The sequence below is a fragment of the Pseudophryne corroboree genome, chromosome 10 (assembly GCF_028390025.1).
Source record: "Pseudophryne corroboree isolate aPseCor3 chromosome 10, aPseCor3.hap2, whole genome shotgun sequence".
Lineage (NCBI taxonomy): Eukaryota > Metazoa > Chordata > Amphibia > Anura > Myobatrachidae > Pseudophryne > Pseudophryne corroboree.
In genome coordinates, this window is record NC_086453.1 from 85,159,130 (window position 1) to 85,176,504 (window position 17,375).

Sequence of the window (17,375 nt, forward strand, 5' to 3'; positions counted from 1 at the left end):
CTGGGTGTATGAGCTGCGTAATGACCTGATTTAATCTACATGCCAGGACTTTGGCCAGAATTTTAATGTCGGTCGGTAGAAGGGAGATAGGTCTATAAGAATCAACCTTCCTATGGTCCTTATCGGGCTTCGGAAGGACGATAATCAATGCCTCTGCCATAGATAAAGGGAGGGATTCCTGTGTGAATATCTGATTATATAACTCAAGTAATTGGGGGACAAAAAAATCTAAATGTCGTTTGTATAGCTCAGACGGTATGCCGTCTAGCCCTGAAGCCTTCCCATTGGGAGCAGCATTAATCGCAGCCACAATCTCCTCTGGCGAGATAGGTGCTTCGAGGAAGTCATGCGCCTCACAGGTCAGCGAGGGGAGCTGTATAGTCTGTAGATATTCGTCTAATTGTATCGGGGTACATTCTAGTTTAGAACTGTATAATCGCCTATAATACGACACGAATTCCGACGCAATCTGTGGGGTCTGCGATAAAGTGGTACCGTCTGAGGCCTCAATTTCAGCCACAGTATTAGAGGATCTCTCACCCCGTGCCAGGGAGGCTAGATATGATCCCGGCCTATCCCCGGAGGCGTAAAAGGCGTGAGAGGAGAAGAGGAGTCTATGCTGAGTCTTTTCCATTAGATATTCCCTCCATTCCCCCTGAGCTGACAACCATGCAGATTTGGAACTATCTAAACAATCTTGTAAATATTGTGCTTCTGCAGCAACACTTAGGGTCTCCAGTTCGGACTCCCGGTGCCTGAAAAAGTTTTTTAAATTAGCCACTCGTTTAATTAGGGTTCCCCGCAAAAAGGCCTTAAACGCATCCCATATATTAGAGATAGGCTGCCCAGCCGTGTTTATCTCGAAAAATTCCCGCCACGCAGCCACCAAGTCGGATCCATCTCCCATATGTACTAGCCAGAACGGATTAAACTTCCATACTGCCTGGCCTCTAGAGCAATTAAAATCCAGGATCAATGTTAAAGGGGAGTGATCCGATATACCCCTAGTCTCATATTTGCTATCCCGAACCCTAGGAATCAGATCTCTCGAGAGAAGAGCCAGGTCAATCCTAGAGAACGAGGAGTGGGAATGTGAGAAACATGAATATTGTTTAACAGATGGATGTCTCAGTCTCCAGGGATCGACCAGGCCCAGCCCCGACACAACATCAGCAAAGCTATTCCTACCAGAATGTGGACCAGAGGGATTAGTAGAGAATCTATCCATCGCTTTATCTAATACATTGTTGAAATCCCCCATACAAACCACAGGTATTCCCGGTGACAATGCCATAAACCCTGCAACTTTTTTCAAGACATCGGAAGAGTACGGGGGGGGCACATACACGGACAGTAAAAGCAAAGGGGTACAGTGGATCTTACACTTCAAAAACACATATCTCCCCCATGGGTCCGTTTGTACTGACTCCACCACAAAGGGAACAGACTTCTTTACAAGGATAGAGACTCCCCGAGAGGCAGAGGTGTGTGTAGAATGGAATGCCCACCCCACCCAAGGTCTTTTAATGGCCAGTGTCTTGCTGCCCACCAGGTGGGTCTCCGTAAGACATATCACATCAGCGGCATACTGCTTAATTTGTCTAAGCACCAGAGATCGTTTAATCTTGTCATTGAGTCCCCGCACATTCCATGCCAACATCCTAAGTCCAACCATGATGGGTCGTTGTGATAATAATAGGGGCTACAGCCCACGGCCAGCCAGATCCCCCCTCACTGCATACAAGTACAAGGCACCACCGCTCAATGAATAGATTCGTAAGCCATACATACTCAAATTCCAAACATCCATACAAACAATAACCGTAGCCTTGAACATCCCCCCTCCCCCCACCCTGTACACTACTCCCAACCTGCAGCATACCTGGATCCCTTAACCTAACACCGGCTCAAACCCAGAGCACACAACGAGTTATACTCTGGGTGGAGCCAAGAATATAATGGCCCTAAGAAAGAGAAAACAAAACACAAACAAAACATCCCCAGCCATTAGACTAAATCACCCCTTTAAGATAGAAAAAGGGGGCAAACATACAAAGTCTCCCCCCGGGACTTAGAACAAAATACAATCGGATATATTCGGACCATAGATATATCCCTCCTCTCCCCCAGCCCCCCTCTCCCGCATCTCAGCAATATAAGTATAGTAATTGGTCAGTATGAGGAGAGTACCAAAACAGAAAATCAGGTAAATAATTATCCCCCCCACCACCCTCACATCCTCAGGGAGCAGCATTTAGATACTTAAACATTTTTCCCACATCCTGCATTCCCCCAGTATATATGCAGATAATCTTATCCCGTACAAAGAATCTCTTGCAACTAAAGTCACAGGAATTAATCACGGATCAGCAAGAGCCCTTCTCGCCGGGAAGCGTCTATCCAGCCATACCATCGCCTCTCGAGGAGCCGCAAAAAATTTGGTTTCCCCATCAGCTACCACTCGTAATCGTGATGGAAAGAGCATGGCGTATGGCAGATCAAGTTCCCGGAGTCTCCTCTTAACAGGCAGAAATTGAGCTCTATCTTTCTGCACCTCCATCGCGAAGTCTGGGAAGACCGATATAGGCGACCCGTTCCACTTTAGGGGGCCTTTCGTGCGAGCAAGTTTCAGAACAGTGTCCCGGTCGCGGAAGTGGAGGAACTTGGCGATGAAGGTACGAGGCGGAGCCCCCGGTGGCAATTGGCGCATCGGAACTCTATGAGCTCGTTCTATGGTGAAATGAGGCGAGAATTCATCGGATCCAAATGCCTTCCGAAGCCATGTTTCTAGAAATTCCTCAGGAGACGAGCCCTCCTCCTTCTCGGGCAAACCGATGAAACGGACATTATTGCAACGTAAGCGTCCCTCCATATCCGTTAGTTTTTTGCGCACATCAGTCATCTGAGACTCCAAAGTATCAGTTCGCCGTCCCAGCGGGGTGACAGTATCCTCGACATTGGAGATACGGGTTTCGGCCTCACCCACCCTCTCTCTCACCCTTTGCAGGTCTTGATGGATAATGGAGAGGTCGGACTGCACCTGTCCAATTTTATCAGCCAAGCGGGCCTCACTAGCTGTCACGGCATCCAACACTCTTTGTAACGCAGCATCGGGCGGTTCTGATGAGGCATAACTGTGTGCAGGAGAGGGGGGTGAAGACTCATCTTGTGTAGTTTCCCTCCTCTGTTGTTGGGGACCGGGATTGCGAACAAACTTCTCCATTGCGCCCGCCGCCGCGTTTTGTTGACGGCCTTTCACCATTTTGGATAACACAATGCCGCCGTACCCGACCAGATATATATCAAAGCAATGCAGGCAAAGAGAGGGGGTGCAGGTACTAGCACGTTGTGAGAGGGCCAAGAGGTGCGGGACAAATATATATATATATAGAAGGACCAGTAATCTTGGTATTGTTGCTGAGGTAGAGCAATGCAGGGCTCTCAGTATTAGTCTCCAGCCTTCAGTCAGGTTCAGCAGCTCAAATAATATGTGAGAGACACTTCCAGCAGGAGAGGTGTGGTCAGGAGCTGAACCGAGCCCTCTGCCAACCACAAGATGGCGTCCGGAAAACCCCACAAACAGTGCAGCCAATGTTATATCGCTCAGGGGGGGCAAGGCTCGTCAACCAGCGGGGGTGCTCTCCGGCCAGCGCACGGGCTGTTCCACATCCAGATTTCACCCAGGACTGTCAGGGGCGGGCGGCGGAGCTCCGTGCACGCGGCCCGCCAATCGCCAGATGGCGCCCGGCGGCTCCCTGCAGTCAGCTCAGCCGCGACAAGTGTCCCGGCCGTCCGGCGGGGAAGAGGAGCGGAGCGACGAGTTATACAAGCGGCGGGGCCCCCGTGCCACACTCTCGCCGGCCGTGAGGTATATTAGGCAAGCCGGGTGGGAGAGGAGTGGTACAGCTCCCGGGCAGCGCCGTCCAAGATGGCGCCGGTCTCATGCAGGTCGGGTCCAGCACACTCTTATAAACGGTCCCAGCAGGGACACAGGGCACAGAATCCCAGTAAAACGTAGCCCAGATCAGACAGCAGGTATTCAGACAGCTGTCCAGGGCCACTTAGGTAGTCACTCAGGGGCAACAGGATCTAGTCAGGATATTGTTGGCTGGGGAGCTAGGAGAACACGTCCTACTCCATATCCAATCAGGCCACGCCCCCCTTTTTAAATTAATTTTTAAATGTTAGTAAATGTGTGTTTTAACCCTGGAAGCTCAACAGCGATTAAAATCGATTTAACATCAATCTAAAATCAAACAAAAACAAACAAAATCGACCTTTAGTAAATATACCCCCAGGTTTCTAATGCAATAACTTTATTGGTAAGAGATAACCCAAAGTTATATGAGACCTGGTAGAACCTGGACCTCACACATTTACCTGGTGCAGTTACTAGCAGACTGACAGGAAAAGGGTCCAGGAGACAGATACAGCAATAAATAAAGAATAATAACAATTTTAATGTTCCAGAGATGTCACCCTTGGCACTAACATGAACCTACAACAGGTTGAGTATCCCTTATCCAAAATGCTTGGGACCAGCAGTATTTTGGATATCGGATTTTTCCGTATTTTGGAATAATTGCATACCATAATGAGATATCATGGCGATGGGATCTGCCCACCGTATTATCCATCTCTTTTATCTGTTTTATTTTATTTCAGTTTTAGGCTTTTACGTATTGTGGACTTTCTAAAAGCCAATTCTTAGTGATCATTGTGAACTAAACTCTGGGATATATTTAGTTACTTTCCTAAGTTATTGGTTAAAATGGAAATATCACCTGTACTCTAATGTGCAAAACTAGTCCCACAAATGCCTCTCAGTCCAACAATCTTACTATCAGCAGTGGAACATTCACTTTTGAATTTGGCCCCGTTTCCCTCAAAAGTACCTGAATCAGCAGCTATACCGCCGATTCACGTACTATTCGACAAATCGAATTCCCCGACTTGTCGAATAAAAATAGCGGGGACTGAATAGGTCGAATCATGATTCGACCTTAAAAAGTCGAACACTGCCGTCTTTTCGACAGATGGCAGCTTTCGACCCTAATTGAATATACCCCTAAGTTGGAATACAATGAGTTTGAATAGCGTTTCATGGGAATCTACCACTGTTATGCTGCCCGGTTGTCCTATTGCTGTATTTTAGTTTTCCGTACATCTGGGCCATACAGCACTCTGTACACAGAAAATTACATTTTCTAACACACTTTAGGACTGCAGGTCTAATCTGTAATGTTGTGCATAAGTATCCCTTAGGAAAATCAGATAGCCCCAGACAGTGCTGGATTACTAACAGGGCAGCCCTGTTGTCCAAGGGCCTCCACATACAAGGAGCTTCTTCACATAGCTATATCATCTGTGTGGGGGGCACTGTGGCATGGTGTGAACTATGGGCTTTGTGTGGCATCATGTGAACTGGGGGCTCTACAGTCTGTTCAAAATACCTGTGGTGCTGGGAGTATTTACACATATCTCTTTTTAATACCACTGCCAGTATATTATTAAGAGAAATGTATTGGTAGGGACCCCACACAGACATTGATCCAGCCCTGGCTTGGCCCCAGCTATAACAAGTCCTTACCATTTTCATCCAGGCACAAAGCCACCAGGTCTAGATCCTCTGAGAAGGCTGCTTGTGGATACTAAGCAAAGAGACAACACATATATATGTTGTTACATATGCAATGCCATACAGCTGAATTCACAAACCAACGATCATTGCTTGTGTTGCAGTCTCTGCTTCTAAAATTAATTTACAAGATAGACTCACCATTGTCCCGGCAACTTGTTGGCTGTAGCAATCGGTCTGCTGGAAGGTTGGGGTGACTCCCTTGCTGGCGTACCGTTCTACAGGAGCTGTTGGACCTGATGGAAAATGGCAAAGGAGAAGATGTATTATATGTCTCATTCTCATGGGCAGAACCAAAGTGCCTCAATAACCAAGAGATGCTTATAGAACATCTATGAGTGTCCATTATGACTCCTGTCTCATCTAACACTGTGTAACAGATTGGATTTTCAATATACAGCATTATCCATTATCCGGCATTATTATGTAAAGGCAGGGGCGTTTCCTGAGGGGAGGGTCCTGTGTGCAGTGTGTGAGCGGGCCCACCTCGTGCCGGTGCATGGTAGACTCTGGCACTGTCCACATACCTCTTGGAAAATGACATCACTTCCCTGGAGGTTTCTTCTGAGGCATCTGCAGCCGATGCACAGGATACATATACTGTATAGGTGTGCAGAGTGGGTAGCCAGTGTGCACTGGATAACCTGCACCCCATATAGATACAGCACGGATACACAGAAGCCTAGCCCTTACTGACTACTCTAACTAGCCTGCAGGGCATATTCCTTGTTATTTTCCTTACCAAACAAAATCAAATAATTATTTGGGCAACCTAGGCTCCCACCACAAGGGGCCCGTATTACTCTAAACCATTTTTATGTGGGATTTTTTTTTTCCTAAATGGAGGAGAAAGATACCCCAAGCCAGTTTCTCACTTTTGCTTCTATGCCATCTTAAGGGGGGAATTCAGTTAGCCATGGTAATTTACCGCGGACTAATTGATCTCTCGGGGCTATTCAATTAGACCTGAAGTGAGCCCTCCAGCAGCACCTATCTTTTTCATGCGTTTGAACAGATGCAAAAAAAAATCCCCGATAACTAGGGCGTTAACGAGTGTGGCGACCTTGTTAACACTAGAGATGAGCGGGTTCGGTTTCTCTGAATCCGAACCCGCCCGAACTTCATGTTTTTTTACACGGGTCCGAGCGACTCGGATCTTCCCGCCTTGCTCGGTTAACCCGAGCGCGCCCGAACGTCATCATCATGCTGTCGGATTCTCGCGAGGCTCGGATTCTATCGCGAGACTCGGATTCTATATAAGGAGCCGCGCGTCGCGGCCATTTTCACACGTGCATTGAGATTGATAGGGAGAGGATGTGGCTGGCGTCCTCTCCGTTTAGAAATTAAAATAGATAGGAGAGTGAGAGTGAGACACTTCATTTACTTACTGGAGCTTAGGAGGAGTTATACTAGTGACTGATGACCAGTGACCTGACCACCAGTGCAGTTTTATAATACATTCTGTTCTTGTTCTCTGCCTGAAAAAAACGATACACAGTGACTCAGTCACACTCACATACCATATCTGTGCTCAGCCCAGTGTGCTGCATCATCTATGTATAATATCTGACTGTGCTCACACAGCTTAATTGTGGGGGAGACTGGGGAGCAGTTATAGGTTATAGCAGGAGCCAGGAGTACATATTAAACAGTGCACACTTTTGCTGCCAGAGTGCCACTGCCAGTGTGACTGACCACTGACCACTGTGACCAGTGACCTGACCACACTGACCACCAGTATAGTATATATATTGTGATTGAATGTCTGCCTGAAAAAGTACACTCGTCGTGTGACTTGTGTGGTGTTTTTTTATTCTATAAAAATTAAAAAACTCATTCTGCTGACAGACAGTGTCCAGCAGGTCCGTCATTATATAATATATACCTGTCCGGCTGCAGTAGTGATATATATATATATATTTTTTATATCATTATTTATCATCCAGTCTATACTAGCAGCAGACACAGTACGGTAGTTCACGGCTGTAGCTACCTCTGTGTCGGCACTCGGCAGTCCATCCATAATTGTATACCACCTACCCGTGGTTTTTTTTTCTTTCTTCTTTATACATACTACATCTCATTATCATCCAGTCTATATTAGCAGCAGACACAGTACAGTACGGTAGTCCACGGCTGTAGCTATCTCTGTGTCGGCACTCGGCAGTCCATCCATAATTGTATACCACCTACCCGTGTTTTTTTTTTCTTTCTTCTTTATACATACTACATCTCATTATCAACCAGTCTATATTAGCAGCAGACACAGTACAGTACGGTAGTCCACGGCTGTAGCTACCTCTGTGTCGGCACTCGGCAGTCCATCCATAATTGTATACCACCTACCCGTGGTTTTTTTTTTCTTTCTTCTTTATACATACTACATCTCATTATCAACCAGTCTATATTAGCAGCAGACACAGTACGGTAGTTCACGGCTGTAGCTACCTCTGTGTCGGCACTCGGCAGTCCATCCATAATTGTATACCACCTACCCGTGGTTTTTTTTTTCTTTCTTCTTTATACATACATACTACATCTCATTATCATCCAGTCTATATTAGCAGCAGACACAGTACAGTACGGTAGTCCACGGCTGTAGCTACCTCTGTGTCGGCACTCGGCAGTCCATCCATAATTGTATACCACCTACCCGTGGTTTTTTTTTCCTTTCTTCTTTATACATACTACATCTCATTATCATCCAGTCTATATTAGCAGCAGACACAGTACAGTACGGTAGTCCACGGCTGTAGCTACCTCTGTGTCGGCACTCGGCAGTCCATCCATAATTGTATACTAGTATCCATCCATCTCCATTGTTTACCTGAGGTGCCTTTTAGTTGTGCCTATTAAAATATGGAGAACAAAAATGTTGAGGTTCCAAAATTAGGGAAAGATCAAGATCCACTTCCACCTCGTGCTGAAGCTGCTGCCACTAGTCATGGCCGAGACGATGAAATGCCAGCAACGTCGTCTGCCAAGGCCGATGCCCAATGTCATAGTACAGAGCATGTCAAATCCAAAACACCAAATATCAGTAAAAAAAGGACTCCAAAACCTAAAATAAAATTGTCGGAGGAGAAGCGTAAACTTGCCAATATGCCATTTACCACACGGAGTGGCAAGGAACGGCTGAGGCCCTGGCCTATGTTCATGGCTAGTGGTTCAGCTTCACATGAGGATGGAAGCACTCAGCCTCTCGCTAGAAAACTGAAAAGACTCAAGCTGGCAAAAGCACCGCAAAGAACTGTGCGTTCTTCGAAATCCCAAATCCACAAGGAGAGTCCAATTGTGTCGGTTGCGATGCCTGACCTTCCCAACACTGGACGTGAAGAGCATGCGCCTTCCACCATTTGCACGCCCCCTGCAAGTGCTGGAAGGAGCACCCGCAGTCCAGTTCCTGATAGTCAGATTGAAGATGTCAGTGTTGAAGTACACCAGGATGAGGAGGATATGGGTGTTGCTGGCGCTGGGGAGGAAATTGACCAGGAGGATTCTGATGGTGAGGTGGTTTGTTTAAGTCAGGCACCCGGGGAGACACCTGTTGTCTGTGGGAGGAATATGGCCGTTGACATGCCTGGTGAAAATACCAAAAAAATCAGCTCTTCAGTGTGGAGGTATTTCAACAGAAAAGCGGACAACAGGTGTCAAGCCGTGTGTTGCCTTTGTCAAGCTGTAATAAGTAGGGGTAAGGACGTTAACCACCTCGGAACATCCTCCCTTATACGTCACCTGCAGCGCATTCATAATAAGTCAGTGACAAGTTCAAAAACTTTGGGCGACAGCGGAAGCAGTCCACTGACCAGTAAATCCCTTCCTCTTGTAACCAAGCTCACGCAAACCACCCCACCAACTCCCTCAGTGTCAATTTCCTCCTTCCCCAGGAATGCCAATAGTCCTGCAGGCCATGTCACTGGCAATTCTGACGAGTCCTCTCCTGCCTGGGATTCCTCCGATGCATCCTTGCGTGTAACGCCTACTGCTGCTGGCGCTGCTGTTGTTGCTGCTGGGAGTCGATGGTCATCCCAGAGGGGAAGTCGTAAGCCCACTTGTACTACTTCCAGTAAGCAATTGACTGTCCAACAGTCCTTTGCGAGGAAGATGAAATATCACAGCAGTCATCCTGCTGCAAAGCGGATAACTGAGGCCTTGACAACTATGTTGGTGTTAGACGTGCGTCCGGTATCCGCCGTTAGTTCACAGGGAACTAGACAATTTATTGAGGCAGTGTGCCCCCGTTACCAAATACCATCTAGGTTCCACTTCTCTAGGCAGGCGATACCGAGAATGTACACGGACGTCAGAAAAAGACTCACCAGTGTCCTAAAAAATGCAGTTGTACCCAATGTCCACTTAACCACGGACATGTGGACAAGTGGAGCAGGGCAGGGTCAGGACTATATGACTGTGACAGCCCACTGGGTAGATGTATGGACTCCCGCCGCAAGAACAGCAGCGGCGGTACCAGTAGCAGCATCTCGCAAACGCCAACTCTTTCCTAGGCAGGCTACGCTTTGTATCACCGCTTTCCAGAATACGCACACAGCTGAAAACCTTTTACGGCAACTGAGGAAGATCATCGCGGAATGGCTTACCCCAATTGGACTCTCCTGTGGATTTGTGGCATCGGACAACGCCAGCAATATTGTGTGTGCATTAAATATGGGCAAATTCCAGCACGTCCCATGTTTTGCACATACCTTGAATTTGGTGGTGCAGAATTTTTTAAAAAACGACAGGGGCGTGCAAGAGATGTTGTCGGTGGCCAGAAGAATTGCGGGACACTTTAGGCGTACAGGCACCACGTACAGAAGACTGGAGCACCACCAAAAACTACTGAACCTGCCCTGCCATCATCTGAAGCAAGAAGTGGTAACGAGGTGGAATTCAACCCTCTATATGCTTCAGAGGTTGGAGGAGCAGCAAAAGGCCATTCAAGCCTATACAATTGAGCACGATATAGGAGGTGGAATGCACCTGTCTCAAGTGCAGTGGAGAATGATTTCAACGTTGTGCAAGGTTCTGATGCCCTTTGAACTTGCCACACGTGAAGTCAGTTCAGACACTGCCAGCCTGAGTCAGGTCATTCCCCTCATCAGGCTTTTGCAGAAGAAGCTGGAGACATTGAAGGAGGAGCTAACACGGAGCGATTCCGCTAGGCATGTGGGACTTGTGGATGGAGCCCTTAATTCGCTTAACAAGGATTCACGGGTGGTCAATCTGTTGAAATCAGAGCACTACATTTTGGCCACCGTGCTCGATCCTAGATTTAAAGCCTACCTTGGATCTCTCTTTCCGGCAGACACAAGTCTGCTGGGGTTGAAAGACCTGCTGGTGACAAAATTGTCAAGTCAAGCGGAACGCGACCTGTCAACATCTCCTCCTTCACATTCTCCCGCAACTGGGGGTGCGAGGAAAAGGCTCAGAATTCCGAGCCCACCCGCTGGCGGTGATGCAGGGCAGTCTGGAGCGACTGCTGATGCTGACATCTGGTCCGGACTGAAGGACCTGACAACGATTACGGACATGTCGTCTACTGTCACTGCATATGATTCTCTCAACATTGAAAGAATGGTGGAGGATTATATGAGTGACCGCATCCAAGTAGGCACGTCACACAGTCCGTACTTATACTGGCAGGAAAAAGAGGCAATTTGGAGGCCCTTGCACAAACTGGCTTTATTCTACCTAAGTTGCCCTCCCACAAGTGTGTACTCCGAAAGAGTGTTTAGTGCCGCCGCTCACCTTGTCAGCAATCGGCATACGAGGTTACATCCAGAAAATGTGGAGAAGATGATGTTCATTAAAATGAATTATAATCAATTCCTCCGCGGAGACATTGACCAGCAGCAATTGCCTCCACAAAGTACACAGGGAGCTGAGATGGTGGATTCCAGTGGGGACGAATTGATAATCTGTGAGGAGGGGGATGTACACGGTGATATATTGGAGGATGATGATGAGGTGGACATCTTGCCTCTGTAGAGCCAGTTTGTGCAAGGAGAGATTAATTGCTTCTTTTTTGGTGGGGGTCCAAACCAACCCGTCATATCAGTCACAGTCGTGTGGCAGACCCTGTCACTGAAATGATGGGTTGGTTAAAGTGTGCATGTCCTGTTTATACAACATAAGGGTGGGTGGGAGGGCCCAAGGACAATTCCATCTTGCACCTCTTTTTTCTTTCATTTTTCTTTGCGTCATGTGCTGTTTGGGGAGGGTTTTTTGGAAGGGACATCCTGCGTGACACTGCAGTGACACTCCTAGATGGGCCCGGTGTTTGTGTCGGCCACTAGGGTCGCTTATCTTACTCACACAGCTACCTCATTGCGCCTCTTTTTTTCTTTGCGTCATGTGCTGTTTGGGGAGGGTTTTTTGGAAGGGACATCCTGCGTGACACTGCAGTGCCACTCCTAGATGGGCCAGGTGTTTGTGTCGGCCACTAGGGTCGCTTATCTTACTCACACAGCTACCTCATTGCGCCTCTTTTTTTCTTTGCGTCGTGTGCTGTTTGGGGAGGGTTTTTTGGAAGGGACATCCTGCGTGACACTGCAGTGCCACTCCTAGATGGGCCCGGTGTTTGTGTCGGCCACTAGGGTCGCTTATCTTACTCACACAGCTACCTCATTGCGCCTCTTTTTTTCTTTGCGTCATGTGCTGTTTGGGGAGGGTTTTTTGGAAGGGACATCCTGCGTGACACTGCAGTGACACTCCTAGATGGGCTCGGTGTTTGTGTCGGCCACTAGGGTCGCTTATCTTACTCACACAGCTACCTCATTGCGCCTCTTTTTTTCTTTGCGTCATGTGCTGTTTGGGGAGGGTTTTTTGGAAGGGACATCCTGCGTGACACTGCAGTGCCACTCCTAGATGGGCCCGGTGTTTGTGTCGGCCACTAGGGTCGCTTATCTTACTCACACAGCTACCTCATTGCGCCTCTTTTTTTCTTTGCGTCATGTGCTGTTTGGGGAGGGTTTTTTGGAAGGGACATCCTGCGTGACACTGCAGTGCCACTCCTAGATGGGCCCGGTGTTTGTGTCGGCCACTAGGGTCGCTTATCTTACTCACACAGCTACCTCATTGCGCCTCTTTTTTTCTTTGCGTCATGTGCTGTTTGGGGAGGGTTTTTTGGAAGGGACATCCTGCGTGACACTGCAGTGACACTCCTAGATGGGCCCGGTGTTTGTGTCGGCCACTAGGGTCGCTTATCTTACTCACACAGCTACCTCATTGCGCCTCTTTTTTTCTTTGCGTCATGTGCTGTTTGGGGAGGGTTTTTTGGAAGGGACATCCTGCGTGACACTGCAGTGACACTCCTAGAAGGGCCCGGTGTTTGTGTCGGCCACTAGGGTCGCTTATCTTACTCACACAGCTACCTCATTGCGCCTCTTTTTTTCTTTGCGTCATGTGCTGTTTGGGGAGGGTTTTTTGGAAGGGACATCCTGCGTGACACTGCAGTGACACTCCTAGATGGGCCCGGTGTTTGTGTCGGCCACTAGGGTCGCTTATCTTACTCACACAGCTACCTCATTGCGCCTCTTTTTTTCTTTGCGTCATGTGCTGTTTGGGGAGGGTTTTTTGGAAGGGACATCCTGCGTGACACTGCAGTGACACTCCTAGATGGGCCCGGTGTTTGTGTCGGCCACTAGGGTCGCTTATCTTACTCACACAGCTACCTCATTGCGCCTCTTTTTTTCTTTGCGTCATGTGCTGTTTGGGGAGGGTTTTTTGGAAGGGACATCCTGCGTGACACTGCAGTGACACTCCTAGATGGGCCCGGTGTTTGTGTCGGCCACTAGGGTCGCTTATCTTACTCACACAGCTACCTCATTGCGCCTCTTTTTTTCTTTGCGTCATGTGCTGTTTGGGGAGGGTTTTTTGGAAGGGACATCCTGCGTGACACTGCAGTGCCACTCCTAGATGGGCCAGGTGTTTGTGTCGGCCACTAGGGTCGCTTAGCTTAGTCATCCAGCGACCTCGGTGCAAATTTTAGGACTAAAAATAATATTGTGAGGTGTGAGGTATTCAGAATAGACTGAAAATGAGTGGAAATTATGGTTTTTGAGGTTAATAATACTTTGGGATCAAAATGACCCCCAAATTCTATGATTTAAGCTGTTTTTTAGGTTTTTTTGGAAAAAAACACCCGAATCCAAAACACACCCGAATCCGACAAAAAAAATTCGGTTAGGTTTTGCCAAAACGCGGTCGAACCCAAAACACGGCCGCGGAACCGAACCCAAAACCAAAACCCGAAAAATTTCCGGCGCTCATCTCTAGTTAACACACACATCCATTAACTTTTCACAGATTCTGTCTGTTAACACCCGTTACATTTTTATTAATGGGCATTAACAAGGGTGTAGGATGAAACGTTAACTTAACAACTGCAATTGATTTCCCCCCTTAATCAGGCTCTGTTACCAGTAACAACAGCGAAGCTCGGAGTACTTGACAGAGTGGTGTATACATGTGTTGTAATTGTAAACACAATTACTAAGTTAAGGGATATTCACTCTCTGTGCACAAGAGAGTGCAAACTCTAAACACGGCCCCTGCCATCTTATTATTTCAACATTATGATGCCTTAAGTTGCAGCAGCTGACTGCAATTTGTCTGATGTATTCTAAATGTTTATGAAACCCCATGTCATTGTGTATGTGACATGAGATGCATGGGTTGGTAGTGCACCTATCCTTTTATGTTTTGTACTGCTGTATGGTGCGTGAATTGAAGCAATGAATGACCAGAGGTTCCCCGTGCAGAGTTTTCATGAAAGTATCTAAAGGTTTGGTCACAGGTGATGATATTGGGGGTCATTCCGAGTTGTACGCTCGTTGCCGATTTTCGCAACGGAGCGATTAAGGCAAAAATGCGCATGCGCATGGTACGCAGTGCGCATGCGCTAAGTATTTTAGCACAAAACTTAGATTTACTCACGTCCGAACGAAGAATTTTCATCGTTGAAGTGATCGGAGTGTGACTGACAGGAAGCGGGTGTTTCTGGGCGGAAACTGACTGTTTTCTGGGAGTGTGCGGAAAAACACAGGCGTGCCAGAATAAAACGCGGAGTGGCTGGCCAAACGCAGGGCGTGTTTGTGACGTCAAACCAGGAACGAAATGGGCTGAGCTGATCGCAGTGTAGGAGTAAGTCTCGTGCTACTCAGAAACTGCTAAGAATTTTCTATTCGCTATTCTGCTAATCTTTCATTCGCAATTCTGCTAAGGTAAGATACACTCCCAGAGGGCGGCGGCCTAGCGTGTGCAATGCTGCTAAAATCTGCTAGCGAGCGAACAACTCGGAATGAGGGCCATTGTGCAGTAGATATCACAAGAAATTGTGTGCCAGACCATCTCCCTATTTCAGAATACAGGTTGAGTATTCCATATCCAAATATTCCGAAATACGGATTTTTTTTTGAGTGAGAGTGAGATAGTGAAACTTTTGTTTTCTGATTGCTCATTGTGCACAAACTTTGGTTAATACACAAAGTTATTAAAAATATTGTATTTAATGACCTTCAGGCTGTGTGTATAAGGTGTATATGAAACATAAATGATTTGTGTGAATGTACACACACTCTGTTTAATGCACAAAGTTATTAAAAATATTGGCTAAAATGACGTTCAGACTGTGTGTATAAGGTGTATATGAAACATAAATACATTCTGTGCTTAGACTTGGGTCCCATCGCCATGATATCTCATTATGTTATGCAATTATTCTAAAATACGGAATAATCTGATATCCAAAATACGTCTGGTCCCAAGCATTTTGGATATGGGATACTCAACCTGTATAATATTTTAATATGATTTCTCCAGCCCAACACTACACTTGGTCTTGGGTTGCAAAATGGTGGAGAAAATATAGACATGCTTATTTCTCTTGAACAGTTTTGAGTTCAATATAAATATGGTTAAATAAAGAGTACATCAAATTACTACTTTACTCCTGCTCAGTACTCAAGCTGTTAATAAGAATTTAGTTATAATACATCTTAACCCTGCTCCTCCAGGACAAGCCTTAACTGGGTTGGGTATGATATCCCAGCACTCAGAAAGTTGTTGATCAGAATCCTGGCATCGGAATTCCGACGTTCAAAATCCAACATATTTTGGTCAGTATTGTAACCCAAATCCTTACCCTAACCGACTCCTCCCGCAACCTAACCCTAACTCACCTTCTCCTGCAACCTAACCCTAACCTACCTTCTCCTGCAACCTAACCTTAACCTACCTTCTCCTGCAACCTAACCCTAACCTACCTTCTCCTGCAACCTAACCATAACCTACCTTCTCCTGCAACCTAACCCTAACCTACCTTCTCCTGCAACCTAACCGTAACCTACCTTCTCCTGCAACCTAACCTTAACCTACCTTCTCCTGCAATCTAACCCTAACCTACCTTCTCCTGCAACCTAACCCTAACCTACCTTCTCCTGCAACTTAACCCTATCTGTTCCCTTCAGAAGCTTAACCCTAACCGTCCCCCCACCACTTACTAATCCTAACCGTCTTCTCACCACAGACTAATCCTAACCGTCCCCTCACCGCAGACTAATCCTAACCGTCCCCTCACCACAGACTAATCCTAACCGTCCCCTCACCGCAGACTAATTCTAACCGTCCCCTCACCACAGACTAATCCTAACCGTCCCCTCACTGCAGACTAATCCTAACCGTCCCCTCACCACAGACTAATCCTAACCGTCCCCTCACTGCAGACTAATCCTAACCATCCCCTCACCACAGACTAATCCTAACCGTCTCCTCACTGCAGACTAATCCTAACCATCCCCTCACCACAGACTAATCCTAACCGTCTCCTCACTGCAGACTAATCCTAACCATCCCCACACCACAGACTAATCCTAACCGTCTCCTCACTGCAGACTAATCCTAACCGTCCCCTCACCACAGACTAATCCTAACCGTCCCCTCACTGCAGACTAATCCTAACCGTCCCCTCACCGCAGACTAATCCTAACCGTCCCCTCACTGCAGACTAATCCTAACCGTCCCCTCACTGCAGACTGATCCTAACCGTCCCCTCACCGCAGACTAATCCTAACCGTCCCTTCACCGCAGACCAATCCTAACCGTCCCCTCACTGCAGACTAATCCTAACCATCCCCTCATCACAGACTAATCCTAACCATCCCCTCACTGCAGACTAATCCTAACCGTCCCCTCACCAAAGACTAATCCTAACCGTCCCCTCACCACAGACTAATCCTAACCGTCCCTTCACCGCAGACTAATCCTAACCGTCCCCTCACCGCAGACTAATCCTAACCGTCCCCTCACCACAGACTAATCCTAACTGTCTAGAGTAAAAATATATACTGGCGCCGGCTGGATTTCAAATAATGAACGGAAGTAAATTTTCATATAAAACTAATTCATAAATTTATTACAGAATATAATAAAAATGGTTAAACATATAAATGTTGATACTAATGAAAGCTTCAGAACGATGAAGTTAAAAAGATTGAGAGTCTCTCAAGTATTCAAGCAGGACCACTTCTATCCCATTAAAACATAGGATGCTTAATTCTGACTAGGGCTCATTCCTCCAAAATATCTTCAAGTGCAGTTAAATTATGGATATTACCCGGTTTCTTAGTACAAAGTCCCCTTGGTTCTCAATTGCAGACCGAGATCCAATGACAGCAGGGGTGTAAGTCCAGAGTGTCCAGATAGTAGGCACTTATAAAGATCCTGTGGGAGTATGTGA

At 47.0% G+C, this 17,375-nt stretch overlaps 1 protein-coding gene across 1 annotated transcript in view; it reads right to left on the reverse strand.

The window, feature by feature from the left end:
* The window catches only part of LOC134966089 (interferon regulatory factor 3-like), an 88,263-nt gene that overhangs the window by 30,213 nt on the left and 40,675 nt on the right, over positions 1–17,375 (reverse strand). The window contains exons 4-5 of the mRNA XM_063942565.1: positions 5,780–5,874; positions 5,591–5,651 (exon numbers count right to left, since the gene is read on the reverse strand). Coding sequence (XP_063798635.1) covers positions 5,591–5,651; positions 5,780–5,874 — 156 coding nt within the window. The remainder of the gene's footprint in view (positions 1–5,590; positions 5,652–5,779; positions 5,875–17,375) is intronic.